This window comes from Oncorhynchus kisutch, linkage group LG8 (genome assembly GCF_002021735.2).
Source record: "Oncorhynchus kisutch isolate 150728-3 linkage group LG8, Okis_V2, whole genome shotgun sequence".
Lineage (NCBI taxonomy): Eukaryota > Metazoa > Chordata > Actinopteri > Salmoniformes > Salmonidae > Oncorhynchus > Oncorhynchus kisutch.
The window spans coordinates 72,391,426-72,410,252 of NC_034181.2; the positions used below are offsets into that span (position 1 = coordinate 72,391,426).

General features: G+C 44.7%; 1 protein-coding gene across 1 annotated transcript in view; it reads left to right on the plus strand.

Moving 5' to 3' along the window:
- Positions 1 to 17,925, plus strand: part of LOC116374881 (transcription factor SOX-6) — a 201,694-nt gene extending 183,769 nt beyond the window's left edge. The window contains exons 17-19 of the mRNA XM_031831135.1: positions 8,737 to 8,910; positions 10,270 to 10,486; positions 11,596 to 17,925. Coding sequence (XP_031686995.1) covers positions 8,737 to 8,910; positions 10,270 to 10,486; positions 11,596 to 11,908 — 704 coding nt within the window. The 3' untranslated portion in view covers positions 11,909 to 17,925. The remainder of the gene's footprint in view (positions 1 to 8,736; positions 8,911 to 10,269; positions 10,487 to 11,595) is intronic.
- The last annotated feature ends 902 nt before the right edge of the window (positions 17,926 to 18,827 follow it).

The following is an 18,827-nucleotide window of genomic DNA, read 5'->3' on the forward strand; positions in this document are numbered from 1 at the left end:
CACCTATAGTTCTCCCTTTTCCCATGCTGAAAAGCCATCCAGTCAGTTCTATGTAACAGTGAATTCTTCAGACTGCTGCCTGCATTCCCCCCTGTGCACAGTGTGTTCCTATAGTGGACCAGAGAGAGGTGAGGACTGCCAGAGCAGTAGACCAGGGGGAGCTGGGTTGGGGGGATAGTGGTGTTTGAAGGCGCCCAGTGCTCCCTGGTTTTCACAGGTAAGTGAGGGGAGGACAGGGTGCCTGAGGACAAAGCTGGCCCTTCTCCAGGCCTGGCCCCGGCTGCCGCTGCACTTGTTTGAGGTCCTGGGCACAGAGGTGTAAATTCGTGTAGCACCCGTGTGACAAAGCGCCATCTCCCTTTGTGGGCCTGGAGCGTAAACAGTGGCGAGGAATGCCTCGATGCGCCAATGTTTGTCTGACGTAAATATTTGTGTCAGTTTCCATGGCACTTCAGAGCCCCGAGCAGAGGGAAAATGAATCAGGCTCACCTTTAATAGCTGCAACATTCTCAAGATGGAGGGAGAGATATTTCTCAGGACACTACAAGAGCACTCGCCTCTTTAGATCCCTTCTAAAAGCCCGTTTAAAACATTTCCCACCAATTTCTCCATTTCCCAACATTCCCAACAAAATCATCACAACACACAACGTTTCACAAATTGTATGGTCTACCTCACATAAACCTGCTTGTTGACAAAGTCAAAGAACTGAAACATAAATTACTTGTCATGTCTGCTTTCACATCACACCCATAAATTCAGGATTAGAGGTGCAGTTAGTGGCCATAGAGGGATAGTTCCCACGTTGTCACCGCAGCAGACTCTGTCCCACCCCTCTGGCCCTCAGGGCAGATGTTCTCTAGGTCCCCAGTCTCTCCCAGTTACCCCAGTGGGAACCTTTCTTCTGTGGCTACTGTGGAGTCAGAACAGGAGCAAGGCGCGCACAAGCCCCTGTCGTCAGGGATCAGTTGTGTCCTTTTATGTCCTCTGCAGGGCCGAGGGAAGGGCCAGCGCCAGACGCCTCTGGGAAGTGAGTTCCCAGCGGGCTGTGGATTAGGAGGAGGCAGGGAGGAGAGGAGAGGAGAGGCAGGGCCCACGGAGGTCCTCTTCCCAGGGGGAGAGAGAGAGTGGTGGCTAGAAGCCAGAGACATTCACATAGCTCACCAACACAGTCACCATTTCATCTATCTCCACAAATATATCTGTCTGTTTCAACAGCACCACCAGATGAATGATGTGAACAGGGTTTTAACATGATGCCCACCACATTAAAGCGTCTTTTTACAACCGCAATCTGTTTACTTTGGAGAACAAGATCCGTGTTTACTTTTGAGGTTCTTGTTTGGAGGCATTATGTTGAGCAAATCTAAGAACATGCATGTTTACTATGAGAATGGATAGGATATAACAATTATAATAAGATTATTATCATTGTTTACTTTAATTATTTGCCATTTTCAAATAATCATAGCTGTCAACAGCATTTTCAACCGCTTACCCGGTTGAGTGATTCCTTGAGGGAGAGCCAGGTACCACATGTAAATATGGATCATTATTTTAAAGCAGGGACTTTTTGTCCTGCAACACGGTATTCCACAGCAGCACAGAGTGTACTGCAGACACCTTTCTGCTCCCCAATATGAGGAAAACTACTGCTAGTATCTGAATATACCTGAACAGGCTGTAGCTGCTACCTAGTGACTGTAGGTCTGTCAGGTCAGGGGTCAATCTCCCTGCAGAGGAGAAACACTGTTATTCAGAAGACCACTGTACAGCAGGCCTCGCTGCAGTTCACAGAAAGCTTTAGGTTGCTTAAACTAATATTTGCAAAGCATGCAGCAACCCAATTAACAGCTGCCAAAGTTCTAACGAGGGCCATTGGAAAATAGTGGCGTGGTATGGGAATAGATAGAATTTCCTTCATTTTGGAAAGCCACGAGCCACATGCATCAGCTCACCGCAAAGTCATTAGGTCTTTTTAAGCTCAGATGACAAACATTAACAAATACCACAAAAGGCCTCAACCCAGCCTCTTTTTTCATTCACATATGGCTTTGTAGAAGTAGTATGGCACGCGGGTTGTGTGTTTGTCTAAAGCGTCTCCGCCAGAGATGGTCCTGGGAGAACAAAGGGGGCGTTGAGAGATGCAGGGAGGCAGGAAACAGAGTTCATCTGAACACACAGCACAATATCAGCCAAGGAGAAATAAATAGGAGGCTATTTGTTCGAGCTCAAACTAGGTGGTTTAGACATATCAGTTACAACTGTAATATATTAGATCAATTAGGGTGTCCCTTTTTCAAGTTGGTTGATTCCCAAAACAATGAATTCAAATGGTCTTTGATGAAGGGATAAAACATTACATTTGCAAACATTTACTTGATTCAGACAATTCAGACAATTCCCTTTATACAGTTCACGTTTGATTTCCAATAGTTCTGTTTTATTCATATAGGCCTATCCTTGGAGATTAGTGTGCGTATGCCTGTGTGTGTCATTCCCATAGTCTGTTAGGACGAGGAGTTGGTTTTGCATGTCAGCCCAGGTTGCCCAGGTTTTATGGATTCATACCGGAATAGTGAGATGTGAACAGGAATGCACCTTGCCCCACTTTAAGGCTGATAGCATGTGAGAGGAGATGGAGGAGGCAAAAGTAAGAGCTATACTGTGGCATGCAAGTGCTAACATGTCAGCTGTTAGTTCCTTTACACACACATAGAAATGGAAGAATTCAAAGCATCCAACTGGCATGTTATTGTTTAATTAGCGGACTATGAACCACGGCTTGAATAGAGGCACTGAGCACTGCATGTGTCATATCTGTCCATACACTGCATGTGTCATATCTGTCCATACACTGCATGTGTCATATCTGTCCATACACTGCATGTGTCATATCTGTCCATACACTGCATGTGCCATATCTGTCCATACACTGCATGTGTCATATCTGTCCATACACTGCATGTGTCATATCTGTCCATACACTGCATGTGCCATATCTGTCCATACACTGCATGTGCCATATCTGTCCATACACTGCATGTGTCATATCTGTCCATACACTGCATGTGTCATATCTGTCCATACACTGCATGTGTCATATCTGTCCATACACTGCATGTGTCATATCTGTCCATACACTGCATGTGTCATATCTGTCCATACACTGCATGTGTCATATCTGTCCATACACTGCATGTGTCATATCTGTCCATACACTGCATGTGGGCTGATCCCCACCCTTGGAGGGAGAGGCCCTATTGTCATCAGTAAATACCTTTAGTGAGAGGTGTTTGATTTGATCCCACTGGGCGGGGAGCAGGGAGGGCTTGGCAGGTTGGAGTGATTGTTGCCTGCTCACTGAGGCAGATCCTCCTGAGCAGATTCCAGGGTGACAGTCGGTGTTGCCCTCAGAACAAAGCCGAGGGGGGGGGGGGGGCAGCACAGCCCTCTGGCTCTGCTCGGCACAGGGTCCAGTCTGAACCTGCAGCACACAGATGCCATAGGCTGCTGGGCTTCACAACACTCTCTTCATTCTCGCTCCCTCTCCCCCTTTCTCTCTATCTCTCTCTCTCCCTGCCCCCCTCTCTCTCTCTCCCTCTCCTTCTATCTCTCCCTCTATCTCCCTCTCCATCTCCCTCTCCTTCTATCTCTCTCTCTCTCTCTCTATCCCTCCATCCTTCTCTCCCTCTCCTTCTCTCCCTCTCTCTCCCTGCCCCCCCTCTCTCTCCTTCTCTCTCTATCCCCCTCTCCTTCTCTCTCACTCTCTCTCACTGTCTCTCTCTCTCGCCCTACCCCCCTCTTTCGCTCTCTCTCTCTCTCCCTCTCTCTCCTTCTCCCTCTCTGTCTCTCTCTGAAATCCATGCTGCTCATCTTCAGTGTCTGTGGGAGAAACAAATTAAAAGCAGATTCTCATATCGCTCCGTCACATTGAGCTGCAGGCCTCATGAATCACAATAAATTTGATTAAGCAGCCCTCCCCTGTTCCCCCCCTCCCCCCCCCCCCCCCCCCCCCCCCTCCCCAGCCCCAACCCTGGGGGTTGCCCTGTCACTGCTAAACATCTGTATTTATTTATACAATCACACACCTAACTAACTGCTTCCCGAACGTGCTGCTCCTCCCCCAAAAATCAATTAATGCTTGTTTGTAAATGTCAGAACAGTGTTGGGTGTTTTATTGGAGAGAAAACAGCATTGTTGTAAATTGCATGTTACCGTTGTGGGGTGATGCTTGGTGAGCTTTAGGCCCTGCTGCTGCTGCCAGCTCCCTCAGTGGCTGCTGCTGCTGAGAGGGCGGCAGGGACCTCCCATGTGACCATACACAAGCACTGTGGCAGGGACGGATGCGGTCCTCTGTCCCCATGGAGTGGTGGCATCATGCGGCTCTTAGCACCCGCCTTCTAGCCCAGGGTCAGGCTCATTTCTGCTCTCAGCTCCAAGTCCCAACACTGACAGACAGAGCCCTCAGCCCTGAGTCTGGTTCTGAATCTGGGTCTGCTTAGCCCGTCAACACTCCGTTCCACACTCACACAAAGCCACCAGGATGTTATAATGCTGTTTAGAAGAGCCATAGATTTCCCTTTCATGGCTTGCTGGTGCAGATACGAACTGGAGAAGAAGTTCTCCTCCTCGTCTTCCGCCTAGCGAACCAGAACCCAGGGCTTCACGGGCTTCATCTCTAATGAACTGATTGAAGTGGTTTGTTTCCTGGCGCTGGTGTCAGGGTGGCGGGCCGTGTTGTGTCCCCCTCCTCGTAAGAGGCTCACCTCTGCCCGTATGCATGCATGCCAGTATATAAATTGCTGAATCAGTGTCAGTGGCAGAGTAATGGCACGGGGGGCATCGTAAATTAGAGCGAGCGATCCCGGGGCGCAGACACTGGCTGTCGTGTCTGAGTGAGCGCTGCGCTCCTGCCCTAATGAATACCTTCATCTGGCCCGGCAGTCAGCAGATTGGCCTACGTTGATGGATACTGTCAGCCCCACGCCACACCACATTTCATTGCACAATAAACATGGCTGTCAAAACCAAACAAAGTGAAATCAATTCATCCTGTACAGTGAGTGCGTGCTAAATGAAATGAATGTACTGTGGGGATGGTGGCAGCAGAGGTAGTGTATTATTCCTGAATCCTGACGGCGTAAAGCAGGGAGGTAAAGACATATAGGTTTTTCTCAACCAGGCACGTGTACATGTATGTGTGTGTTAAAGAGGATACTTCGGGATTTTGACAATGAGGCCTTTTATCTACTTCCCCAGAGTCAGATGGACTAGTGGATACCATTTGTATGTCTCTGTGTCCAGTATGAAGGAAGTTAGAGGTAGTTTAGCGAGCCAATGCTAACTTGCGTTAGATAGCAGATACCCATAGACATTCAGTCATTATGCTAGCAATTGCGCTAGCGCTAGTTAGCAACTTCAAACTGTACCCAGAGACATAAAAAGGGCATCCACAAGTTGACTACGGGCATTGCTAAAATCCTGAAGTATTCCTTTCAGGAGAGATAGAAGAGAAGGTGTGAGAGGATGTTCTGTCTTGTGTGTATGTCTGTTGAGAAACAGGCTTTTTACATCAAGTTGGAGAAGAAAGGCTGGGCTCTAGAAGAGCTTTTTTTTAATTTTTGTTAATTTTTTACCTTTATTTAACTAGGCAAGTCAGTTAAGAACAAATTCTTATTTTCAATGACGGCCTAGGAACCGTGGGTTAACTGCCTGTTCAGGGGCAGAACGACAGATTTGTACCTTGTCAGCTCAGGGGTTTGAACTTGCAACGTTCCAATTACTAGTCCAATGCTCTAACCACTAGGCTACCCTGCCGCCCCAGCTTGTTGACTGGGGTGGGGTCTCTCCCCAGGGCTCTGAAGGAGGATGATCATATGAACAGTGCAGGCCAGTCTGAGCCAGAGAGGTAGCTATATCCATCCATGCACAGTGCAGAGCAGGCAGATCACAGCCGTCTGACCGTCAGATGCCTGATATGACTGTGGCTCTGAGACTGTTGCCTGGCGGAGGCTAAATGACAAGAGCTGAGTCCCCAGGGCTCTGGCTGATGTACCGTGACGGTGTGAAGAGGCAAATTGCTCTGGCCTCCCAGATAAAGGGAAGCCTTTCTGGATCATAAATGTGTCGGTATGACTGTTAAACATGAGCTGGTGTAAATGGATTTGGAGGCCCTATATGGAGGCACAGCCCAGCGGGGGCCTGGGAGAATAGGGCCTCCTGCTGGACGGCCGGAACTCAGCCGGAGTCCCCCCTGAGTCCCAGCCAAGCCTCAGCTGAGTCCCAGGCCTCGCTCTTAGAGATCAGGCCTACCACCACAGGACCTCCATCCCCTTATCAGTTTGGACATGGCTGTCCACACCAAGCCCAGCGGGACATGTGTGTGTGTGTGTGTGTGTGTGTGTGTGTGTGTGTGTGTGTGTGTGTGTGTGTGTGTGCGTGTGTGTGTGTGTGTGTGTGTGTGTGTGTGTGTGTGTGTGTGCGTGTGCGTGTGCGTGTGTGCATGTTGTCTCTCACCTACTGTTTCCTTAAACAGTCTCCTATAGATAGTTAAAGCTCTATCTAAAGTTGAGCCCGTCCTCTTCTCTCCATGTCTTACTTCAGGGCTTATCTCTGTACTGTGCTGAATAGAGCCAGTGAATGAGTCTGTGGATAGTGAATTAATCACAGAGTAGCGCTACATTCCATTACTCATTAACAGTTTGATTTTGTTTATCAACTGAAATAATACTAGAAATCAAAGTGCAGGTAACGTGTGCCAAGATGGAGGGCTAGTAGAAGATCCTAATGAGAACACTTCACATGTGGATGATGAAATATGCATGAGTCATCCTAAGCTTTCCTTTCCAGATTTTGGATCATTAAAGATGGATGGTAGCATATGGAAAGCTTTTTTTGTCTTATTTTTCAAGCCTTGTTTATCAACATGTTTTTGTTTGTTTAAATATTCATACGGCTTTTATTTAATTCTTTCACATCTTACATATAAAAGGAAGCAAATGCGCATGCAAACAGAAATCATTATCAGGCTGATGTACAGTTTAATACGGAGAGAGGGAAAGAAACTCTTCTCACATGCTGATTGTGAATGGCCTGATTGAGAAACAGCACTTTTCTGAGCAGTTCTGTGTGTGTCGGTATGCTCTCATCTCACACTCAGTATGTGCAAGTTAGAATGGGCTAAAGCAGAAGAATGTTATATTATATTAAGCACTTGGCAGAGTCTCTTCCCTCCTTGATTGTATTTTTCTTAGAAGGACTGCCTCACGCTCCATATTTGTTATTTAAGTTGGCATTCGTGCTTGTTTTAAAGAAACTTCTGGAACTTCAGTTTGAAACGTATGGGGCTGAGTATAGAAGTGTGAATGCTTGTCGAGCCCCAGACAAAATATTTAACAGGCATTTAAGTCATGGTTCTCTTCTTTTGGGTTTGGATATATGTGTTGATCCGTAGGGTGGCTCCCCTGCTCTCACAATGTCCCCTTGTTCTACATTCAAAACATGCTCGTCAAATCCAGTTGTCAGAGCCAGTCTGGTCCAGTGGAAAGGAACCTTGAGAACTCAATTTCCTTCACCTTGTAGTGTAGCACCAACCCTACCCCTGTTCTGGTCTCAGTCCATACCCAGCACCAACCCTACCCCTGGTCTGGTCTCAGTCTCAGCCCAGCACCAACTCTACCCTTGGTCTGGTCTCAGTCCAGCACCAACCCAACCCCTGGTCTGGTCTCAGTCCATCTCCAGCACCAACCCTACCCCTGGTCTGGTCTCAGTCCAGCACCAACCCTACCTCTGGTCTGGTTTCAGTCCAGCACCAACCCTACCTCTGGTCTGGTCTCAGTCCAGCACCAACCCTACCTCTGGTCTGGTTTCAGTCCAGCACCAACCCTACCTCTGGTCTGGTCTCAGTCCAGCACCAACCCTACCTCTGGTCTGGTCTCAGTCCAGCGCCAACCCTACCCCTGTTCTGGTCTCAGTCCATCTCCAGCACCAACCCTACCCCTGGTCTGGTCTCAGTCCATTTCCAGCACCAACCTTACCCCTGGTCTGGTCTCAGTCAAGCACCAACCCTACCCCTGGTCTGGTCTCAGTCCAGCCCCAACCCAACCCTACCCCTGGTCTGGTCTCAGTCTAGCACCAACCCTACCCCTGGTCTGGTCTCAGTCCAGCACCAACCCTACCCTACCCCTGGTCTAGTTTGATTCCAGTCTCAGTCCCAGTCTCAGCCCCAGTCTCAGTCTCAGCCCCAGTCCCAGTCTCAGTCCCAGTCTCAGCCCCAGTCTCAGTCTCAGTCTCGGTCTCAGCCCCAGTCTCAGCCCCAGTCCCAGTCTCAGTCTCAGCCCCAGTCTCAGTCCCAGCCCCAGTCTCAGTCCCAGCCCCAGTCCCAGTCTCAGCCCCAGTCCCAGCCCCAGTCCCAGTCTCAGCCCCAGTCTCAGTCCCAGTCTCAGCCCCAGTCCCAGTCTCAGCCCCAGTCTCAGTCTCAGCCCCAGTCTCAGCCCCAGTCTCAGTCCCAGTCTCAGTCCCAGTCTCAGCCCCAGTCTCAGCCCCAGTCTCAGTCTAGTGATGACAGCCCATTGGGTATGGGAGGTTGAACGTGGCTCGTAGCAGTTGATTAATTGCTCGCCTCGCTCTCTCTTCTCCTTCTTGTTCCTACTCTGGTGTTTCCAGGGTGGAAAGCTCTGAATGGCTCTGGTACCGGAGCAGATAAACCACAACAGTATTATTGTTGGCCTACAGGAGGTGCCAGCACAGCCGAGGCACGGGTCTACAGAGAAGCCCGGGGGAGGAACAGCAACGAGCCCCATATCAAGAGACCCATGAACGCCTTCATGGTGTGGGCCAAAGATGAGCGCCGCAAGATCCTCCAAGCCTTCCCAGACATGCACAACTCCAACATCAGCAAGATCCTGGGTAAGCCTTTCTTCTTTCTCTCTCTCTCTTCCAGCCATACCTCTATCCTTCATCCAGCATTACAGAGTGTGTTACAGTCTGTTAGACTTCCTGTGTTAGATTATGTAAAAAAAAAAATCTGACCAAGTTGGAAGGAACAGGATCGGATTTGCTCAGAAAGTCAGGAAACTGGCATGAAAATACATATTTGAATAGGTTTGTTGAAACTAGCGTTCTTAGGGTTGTCAATGAGAATTTTGTCTCTCCCACAGACACTGAAAAAACAGTCCTTATACAGTTGATACAATCAGTTTACTATTAAATGATGTTGTAGGCTTTCGTTAAAATTAAATGTTCCTTATTAAGCGCAATGAAGTGAAACAATAGCAAGTGCCCGAAAGCGGCTTCCCTTTTGAAAGCCTGGTGTAGTGTACTCCTCCTCAACAGCCCCCCCCCCCCCCCCTCTCTCTCGCTCTCTCTCTCTCTCTCCCACAAATCTCCCCTCAGCTGGATATAAACACTAGGCTGTTTAGCTGTTGGCAATAGTGATAAACGTGTAGTGTTTAAACCACTATGTTAACAACAAGAAGAAACAGAACGCCATTCATGAAACAGTGGAACACTGTGGAGGCAAATTGCCTGGCGGACAGAATCAAATACGTTACTGTTCGTGATGTGAGACCCAGCGGTCTGGCGGACCAGAGCTGAAATCTACAGTCGTTCATTAATATGTCGAAAATATTTGTAATTTTTTCAAACTGCACATTTGATACAGACAGGGTATAACTTAAAACCTTTGTAACAGTTTTAATCTCTTAATGACTTTTATGCTAAGCTGCCAGCTGAAGCCCACTGTGGTTAATACCTGTCTATGTGGACATAAACATTTGTAGCCCGGTACCAGTGGGAGTGGGGGGTGAGGCGGGGGGGTGGCATGTTGTCTGATTCGCCACAGTGGCTCAATCAGCTCTGGCTTACACACGGATTTACCGCCATGTCACTGCCGTCAGTATTTGTCATGAAAAATGACAGTGGTTAAATGGGTCTCGTCCCCACTGCACTGAGAGTCCATAGATCACAGCCTTTAAAAGTGGCGTCACCCAGGCAGGAGCAGGACACACTAGAGATCAGCTAGAGACTATTTACAGGCCTGGTGTAGTTTCTCACCCACAGCCCAGCTACTGGCTTTATGGGTTTACATGGTTACTACAGAGACCACAAAATAATATACTGTATCCACAATGGAATCTCCTATTTGCATTGATATATCTATTGAGTCTTATTAACGAATTATTCCAAAGGGCTTTTTACACCTCTGTAGTGAAAATGTACGTTCAAAGTGTATGTTTTACTGATATCTGTGTGTCTGCTGTGTTACAGGCTCTCGCTGGAAGTCTATGACCAACCAGGAGAAGCAGCCATTCTATGAGGAGCAGGCCCGTCTCAGTAAGATCCACCTGGAGAAGTACCCCAACTACAAGTACAAGCCCCGGCCCAAGAGGACCTGCATCATCGACGGGAAGAAGCTCCGCATCGGCGAGTACAAGCAGATGATGCGCTCGCGACGGCAAGAGATGAGGCAGTTCTTCACTGTGGGGTAGGTGCACAGTGAAGAACGCCAGGCTTAGAGCACAGGCGCGACACACACACACGTAGACACACAGCTAAATGACTATTCTGAAATCAGTTGGCTTTTTGCCTGAGAACAGACTCTCTCTTCACTGTGCTTACACTAAAGATTGTTGTAGTGTGTCTGTAACTTGTCACACCAAGCCCCTGACCTTCGAATCAACTCATTTCATCAACCCGTTAAATCATGTATGTTATACAGCCCTCAGAATAGATGAATAACGTTTTAACTACTTTCCCTTTTCCGTAAAAAGAAAACGTGTTGTTTTTTTCTCCACGTGTAGTGATGACGGTGGTGATAGTTCGTCGTACGCAATTTCCAACCGATTTGCGGAACATTAATGAAACCCCAAGTCAAACATATTTCCTCATCCACCTTACTGTCAAGTGTTTTTTAATAGTAGTGATTTATCAATTTGAGACAATAGCCGACTGCAATAGCAGAGAAAGAGATGCCGACAGTATTATAAGATATAAAGCATAAGAATAGGTTTACAGAGGCCTGGAGGGCAGCTGTCTGGAGTTTAACTTCCTAATTTACTGTGTGTGGTCAGTAAGGAGAAGGCTTCTCCAGGTGTTCCCTCATCACCCGTAAGCTATACGATCACTGGAGTATCAATCACTGCTAAAACACCAGATGAGAGAGAGAGCGAGAGCGCACTAACCACCAATCGGCTTTATGTTACCAATAAACTGGGTGCCATTTCAGAACGACCCAGAACGGTGCTGTCTGGACAACTGTTCTCCCAAATCATTTTCACAGAACCATTGGCTGAGAACACACCTCTGTGGAGAACAGTTAATCCAGCTAGCTCTCTCAGTTTAAGTGCTGAAGTGGAGGTGTCTTTAGGGTTGTCTCCAGCAGCACACACACTGTCAGCATTCTTTCCATTTGCTCATCCCATGTGATTCTAATTGTTTTCCTTTATATATATTTGAAGTAAAGCCTTTTTCCATTTAAAAAATAACACAGAACTCATATTGTAACGAGAAGTAAGTCTGGATTTTAACGATGAAACAGGAACAAACTTGTCTAATGGTCTCTTTCTCTCACTGTCCTTAATTTTCTCCCTACAGGCAACAACCGCAAATCCCCATCAGCACCAACGCCGGCGTGGTCTACCCTGGGGCCATAACCATGGCAACGACCACACCCTCCCCTCACATGACGTCGGAGTGCTCCAGCGCCTCAGCAAGCCCGGAGCCGGCCATTCCCGTCATCCAGAGCACCTACAACATGAAGATAGAGCCCAGTGCCATGTTAACCAACGTCCCCATCATCAACGGAGAGGTAGATGAGATGGACATGTACGAGGACTTTGACGAGGAGCCCAAATCGGACTACAGCAGTGAGACTGAGACACTGGAGCCCATCGTCAGCGCCAACTGAGGCCTCTCAACACACGAGCCGAGACATACACACATTCGCACTGGAGAACCATCCCCAGGGCGGAAGACAGACTGAAGGAGGAGAAACAAAAGAACAAAAAAATCCAGAACAAAAAGAAATGGTTGTGTTGATGCATCATTTAGGAGCCTGCATGCATATGTGGCTCCGTCAGAATCAACAGCTAAAGGTCTTAAATGTTTCTTACAGTGTGTGAAGCAGTTTGGTTTAGTTCCTTATGTTTTTTATTATCTCATCGTTTATTTTTTGTGTTTTCTTCATGGACATTTACACAATTAGGTTATTGCCTATACAACTTTGGATGACAGGACTTGAAATGTACCGTTTGATATGAATCCATAATTCTTACAGTCTTACTTTTTTTCTTATGGTATACATATTTTTTTCTCTTCAGTTAAATGCTTTTGATAGATTTCATTACTGTTTTTGATGGGAGTTATATATTCTCACTCAGGTATGCTGTGCCAGCCAACAGCGTGTGAATGTTTTAAATACGAATTTATTTGAAACTATTTAGAAAACAAAATATTTGGAAATTCCTATTAACTAAAAACAAACAAACAGAACAATTCCACAATTCTGAGACATAATCAGACTCCCTTATTATTAATTGTATTAGTATTATTATTAGAATAATTATTATTGGTATTATTAACATACTGTACAATTTTGTGCAGATGTGCCAAACATTTCAAGGGTTCTTTCTCTTAAATAATTTGTTTGAGTCTCGAGGGAGAGACTCGAGTCTAAGACAATCTCTTAATATCTTAGTGCGGCTTCAAAATCCAGTTTCTTTATATACCTTCTATATTGAAACACTCAGGAATCTGGAGACAGTGTGCCGTGTCTAGGGCAGGAACAGGAAGTGATGCAATAGCTTCAGGTGTGGTTGTTCATAATGGCAGCTGTTCTCCATAGAGACCAATGCGGTGACCAACAGGCCCTTCTCTCCCTGTCCCTCTCCAGCTCATGTCACCAGCCCAGTCTAACACAGAGCACTATAACACTCCCCTCACACTCTCTGCTCATTCTTCAACTCAGTCTTACCAAGTTCTTAATCAGAGTGATTGTAATCAGGCCAGAATTCCAAGGGGCCAAAGGCATCCAATCTGTGGGATTGGAAAGTCAGCGAAAGGCAGCTTTGGGGGCATTATAATCACAAATTGCTGTTTTACAATGTGTAGCTACAGTACATTTGGTTGAACACTTTAGCCCCTACTGGGGCGGCAAGTTTTAAAGTCTTTGGTCTTACTTTTTTGTTCTTGTTAAATCTTAAGTATTTTTTCGACATTGTAAATCTTAAATTGACACGGGAAGGTCTTAAAGCAGAGTTAACTACTGCAGCAGTCTTAAGAGAAGAGGCAGTGTGTGAGGGAATAACATTGTGCTTTTATTAAAGGAGGGTTACAGACAAGGTATTACATTCTAACGAGTCATATTAAACACAAAAGTATTTCATTCATAAGCCACACCAGATCTGAGATGGTGATTCTCTACATTCATGCACTTAGATATTAACACTTACTACTTCATTTTTCAACTAAGTTAATATTTTATATTGAACAAAATTTGTGTTGTTTTATAATGACCAGTTGCCTATTTTACATAAAGTTAAACTTAATTATTTTAGAGCAATTGAAAATGCACTTCTGTATTTTATTTACATACAGACAATGAATATGACATATAACACAATCAATCAGCTCTTAATGTTGTGACAATCAGTCACAAACTGAAAGTCCTTTACCTCTTGAATGGTTCTTCTACTAGTTGAACAGATCCCAGGTTGTTACCTATGGAGAAACAGCTAGAGATGGCCAGCAGTCAAGGCCTTACTGTCCATAATACAGCCCTACTACAGGCCAGAAGGACTAAGTACCTCCCTCTCTGCCCTGCCCCTGCCCCTGCCCTGTCTCGACCCCTGCCCATGGCAACCCCCACACCCAGGGGGTGCCATCTGGAGTGGCAGGCAGTGCGAGGCTGGGGAGAGGAGAGAGGGGGAACAATAAGGACGGGGCACGTAGCGCTTATTGTGCTCTCCATCAAAGCACAGACAGTGGGGCCTCCACCCTGGCTCCCACCCTGGCCCAGCCACTAGGCGCTGGCGAGCAGATGGAACAAGTACATCAAGCTGTGGGGGATTATTAAAATGACTGACGAGTGGATATCATCTCAAATGCAGCATTATTAATGCATGAGCCCGGCTATTCTCCTCCGTGCCCTTGAACCTGTCCATTTCAGACCAAGCCCAGAGGTTTAAAATGATCTAAATGGCTGGTCACCAGCGCTGGCTGTCTACATGGCCAGGACTCCCTCCTACTGCTGGTCACTGCATTACTCTCCCAGGTCTAATTGATACAGATGGCTCTTTAGTACTTTAATTTTACTCGACCCATTCAGAGCTGGCTTTTATTGTGTTGTGTCCACGTTTGAAAGCATTTATCTTAAGTCTTAGAAGTTTTTAAGCACCTCATTATTAATTTCCATTTCGGTTTATTTTTCTTTTTTTGGTTGGTTGGTTTCTTTGTTGCTATTGTTGTTTTAAGGTACAATGCTTTTTTCTAGGATTTCCTCCCATACACAAACCTAAACGGATTTCCCTCCAGGTCCACATGTCTAGGATTTCCTCCCATACACAAACCTAAACGGATTTCCCTCCAGGTCCACATGTCTAGGTTTTTAAGCTGTTACTTCTGTTTTCTGGTTGATTGGTTGATTTGTACGTGATTTGTACATATTTCTATGTCCATGCCTAACCAATTCAGTGGGCTGGTAGTTACAAAAGGACTGTTGATAGGACTGAAACTTGACTGCGCTTGTATAACAAAAAAATTACAAAAAAACAAAGAACTTATATCTCGCAAGGAGACAAAGTGTTATAAGCACTGGATATAAATTGTATTTTTATCAATTCTGACTAATGTGAAGCTGTTGTACCAGAAAAAAACCTGAATGAACAAAAGTCACGACGACTTGGACTCGTGGGCTCGTTCTCACAGTTCCCAGATTTGAATAATTTTTCAGTCTACTTGTTTTGTTTATTTATGCAAAGACATGTGTAGTGAATGAACACTTTGTCTAAGCTCCAGGGCCACCAAGGGGAGAGAGACAGCGCACGAGAGAGACTGAGCAGTAAACTCGACAGAAGGCTTGCATAGTAACTGGTTAGCTGAGAAACACCGGATTTCAGACACGCATTTTATTGGTCACATATGTTTTGTGTTGTATATTGTATTTGAAGCTATATAGTGAGTATAGACATTTTATTGTATTTATTAGCCACTGTTGGCTCTAAAATTGTCAGTAGAACATAATGAAAGGACAATCAGAGAGAAAAAAAAGATGTTTAATGAATTGGAGCTTCATTTTTCAGTAAATTCACCATTTCATTATAGATTTTATTGTAAATACAACATAGGAAATAGAATTATATTTTTGTTCATAAGTACTTAGTGAAGTATAAGTTATGTATTTGGCTGTTATTCTTTTCTTCCTTTTTTTTACATCAGTGTATGTTGATCCATGTTCTTAAAACTGACAAGTCACTGTACGTCATGTAGATGCTGAATATTTCTCCCGGTTGAAGAGAGCAGTATTGGACGGTTGAGGAGAGCAGTATTGGACGGTTGAGGAGAGCAGTATTGGACGGTTGAGGAGAGCAGTATTGGACGGTTGAGGAGAGCAGTATTGGACGGTTGAGGAGAGCAGTATTGGACGGTTGAGGAGAGCAGTATTGGACAGAGATGTAGCTGAGATAGACAGACAGTCCCCTTCTTGCTAGCGTTTCAATGACCTCCCTCAGACAATTCAAGGAGCCAATCAAAACCCAAGCTGCATTCCTTAGCCTTGGACATTAAGGACAAACATTTTTTTTTAAATAAATAACTTCATTTTTAACTAATTACATGCACAGTCGGTACAAATAAAGTACTCTGTATCTTTCATAGGGACAGTGCTAAAATTCATCTGAACAACAAGCAGTTAAGATGCATATGTTTTTATTATACAACTTGCGTTTGCAATCATGATTCAATCCTAGTGACATACCTTATCACTTGTGTTTTGTGTTTTTCACAGCCCTCAGTGGTTATACTGTTATGTGTCAAATTTGAACGGAGAGGTTGATAGTAGCATAAATTAATAGCTACATTTTAATTGCACATCTGCATGCATTTGTTACATTTAAAATTAGAAGGACACAAGAGGATTTTATTCATTGGCAATTTTACACAAATTAGATTCTTAGGGAGCTGAAATTGAAGGGAGTGTGCAAATATTTATTAGTTTTAACGTGGCACAATGCAGAGCCACTAGTGTGTATTCTAGGCCTATACTCTTTTTGTCATTTTCTATGTGTTGCTGACCTTTTTAAAGGTAGCCCATCCAGCCATCAGCAAAGTGTAGTCATGACCTTTTCTATATGTTGCTGACCTTTTTAAAGGTAGCCCATCCAGCCATCAGCAAAGTGTAGTCATGACCTTTTCTATGTGTTGCTGACCTTTTTAAAGGTAGCCCATCCAGCCATCAGCAAAGTGTAGTCATGACCTTTTCTATGTGTTGCTGACCTTTTTAAAGGTAGCCCATCCAGCCATCAGCAAAGTGTAGTCATGACCTTTTCTATGTGTTGCTGACCTTTTTAAAGGTAGCCCATCCAGCCATCAGCAAAGTGTAGTCATGACCTTTTCTATGTGTTGCTGACCTTTTTAAAGGTAGCCCATCCAGCCATCAGCAAAGTGTAGTCATGACCTTTTCTATGTGTTGCTGACCTTTTTAAAGGTAGCCCATCCAGCCATCAGCAAAGTGTAGTCATGACCTTTTCTATGTGTTGCTGACCTTTTTAAAGGTAGCCCATCCAGCCATCAGCAAAGTGTAGTCTTGATCTTTCTATTAATCCATCTGTCTCTCAGCCATGTAAATGCGAACAAGATTCAACAACTGAAGACAAAGCTTGTATGCTGTTTCAATAACTTAACTTAACTGTAATTATTTTTTCTGTCATTGAACTTTGTGATGTATATGGTGGGAATGTTCTCTGTGTTAATTTAATTAGCACAATTCACTGACATGCTGGACTGACATGCTAGCTGCTGTTCAGGAGTGTAACATTTGCTGTTGGGGACAACTTATACAGTTGTCAATGGTACTTTGCTTTCTAGATTTATTTTTTGTCTCTCAAGCAACACTGTGTGTGGCTCTTCTGTTGCTGTTTTGAAACCGCTGGCAGACTGATACAGTTTTCTGCGTAGAAATCAATTTCTTGGCAGGTACCTAGGCCCATGGCAGGTATTGTTAAGGGCGTAACTAGAGAAAATTAAATAGTGTCTGTTGCTGCTTTGAAAAAAGTTTTAATTCTGAAAATGTAAATAGTTTATCATAATATCTTGTACAGTCCAGTGTAAAGTTTTTAATTGAACTTTAAAAAAAGGTTGCCATCACATTTGTGTTCACTTTCTTCTTCATACAGTACAAAAGGACAGCTACTTGCTGAGGATATTATTGTTAAATTTAAAAAAGGAGAAGGTACTAAAATATTTTATTTTGCTTGGCTTCAAAATGTAAACCAGCAAGTCTTTGGTTTCCATGTGCAGTATTGACGTGAGGTAAAATTAAGGTGAAATAATTCTACAGTGGTATGTATTGGAGACCAGTCTCCTCTGTGTTGGTAGTATTAATACACTATATCAAATAAAATACACCAGATGACTGACACATTTGGGTGTATCTAGGCACCTTAGTAATGTGTGCAAATATCTAGGTTGTGTTCCCCACAGGATGCATTCAGGCATATTGTAATGTAACATCATCTTTCTATATGTACTCAATCCATTGATGTAACAAGGCAGGAGTGGGTTGTTTAACTGCCTGTTTAAGCTCATTTACCTCAAGAGTTTCCTCGTTTTGCGTAAAAGAGTAAGAAATTGTGTGACAAAGTCTCACCATCACTCCCATCTTTTGTACTGCTGTTGACACTTACAAATTAAAGAGACATTTTGTTTTAAGATCCGAGTCTCTATTTTGTTGTTGTTGTGCATTGATTGTCCATTGATTTCTCATGCAAAAACTACATTGATTTCTCATGGTACTTTTTAACATTTTATTTTCTACTGCAGTGTGGGATTGCATTTTTTTAAGGACAATTATTTACCTAAGGTGGCCCATAAGTCATAGTTTATCATTATAATGAGTGCCACAAACTGATTTTAACATCAACTAATGGTAGAGATTATATTATTGTATGGTATCCGTTTTCGGACATCCTCAATCTCATGCCTAAAATATCATATGTTACTCAAACAAAGCAAAACATTTATGTTTATTACCTTTTTGTCTCAAGACAATGAATGATGCTGTTTTCTGAAATTCTGCAGCATCCCAGCCCTCCGGTCCAATGAGAAGAGACCATTAAGGAGACAGAGAAAGCATGCAGTAAAGGTGTGTAGAGGACCTGTGACCTATCGCACAGGCAGACATTCAGAGGGCAAGGCCCAGTGTGTGTGCTCCTGCAGCCAGACACAGACGGGTTTATGTGCCAAGCAGGGCCAGAGGAAAGGTCAGGCAGAGAGCGATCAACTCAGACGACGTGTGGTCATTCATCTCCTTGGATCCCTGCCATCCATGGCTCATCATCATCTTGCTAGGCCTAGGGTCGAGGGTAACACGATGGAGTCATTTTTAGGCAAGGTTTCAGGAAACAACAGCTTTTCAGAGGTGTTGGATTCCAATACAATTTAACAACACTGTGGTTTTATATTTCTTTTGAGATGACGTGTTTGATATACACTACAGTTGTCATTGTTTCAAGTTGATATACACCTGCAGTCATTTCTCTGCTGCCATAAACAGTCTCTCTTTCCATTCACAAAAAAACTATTTGCAGTTATGGTGAGTGATATATCAGGGC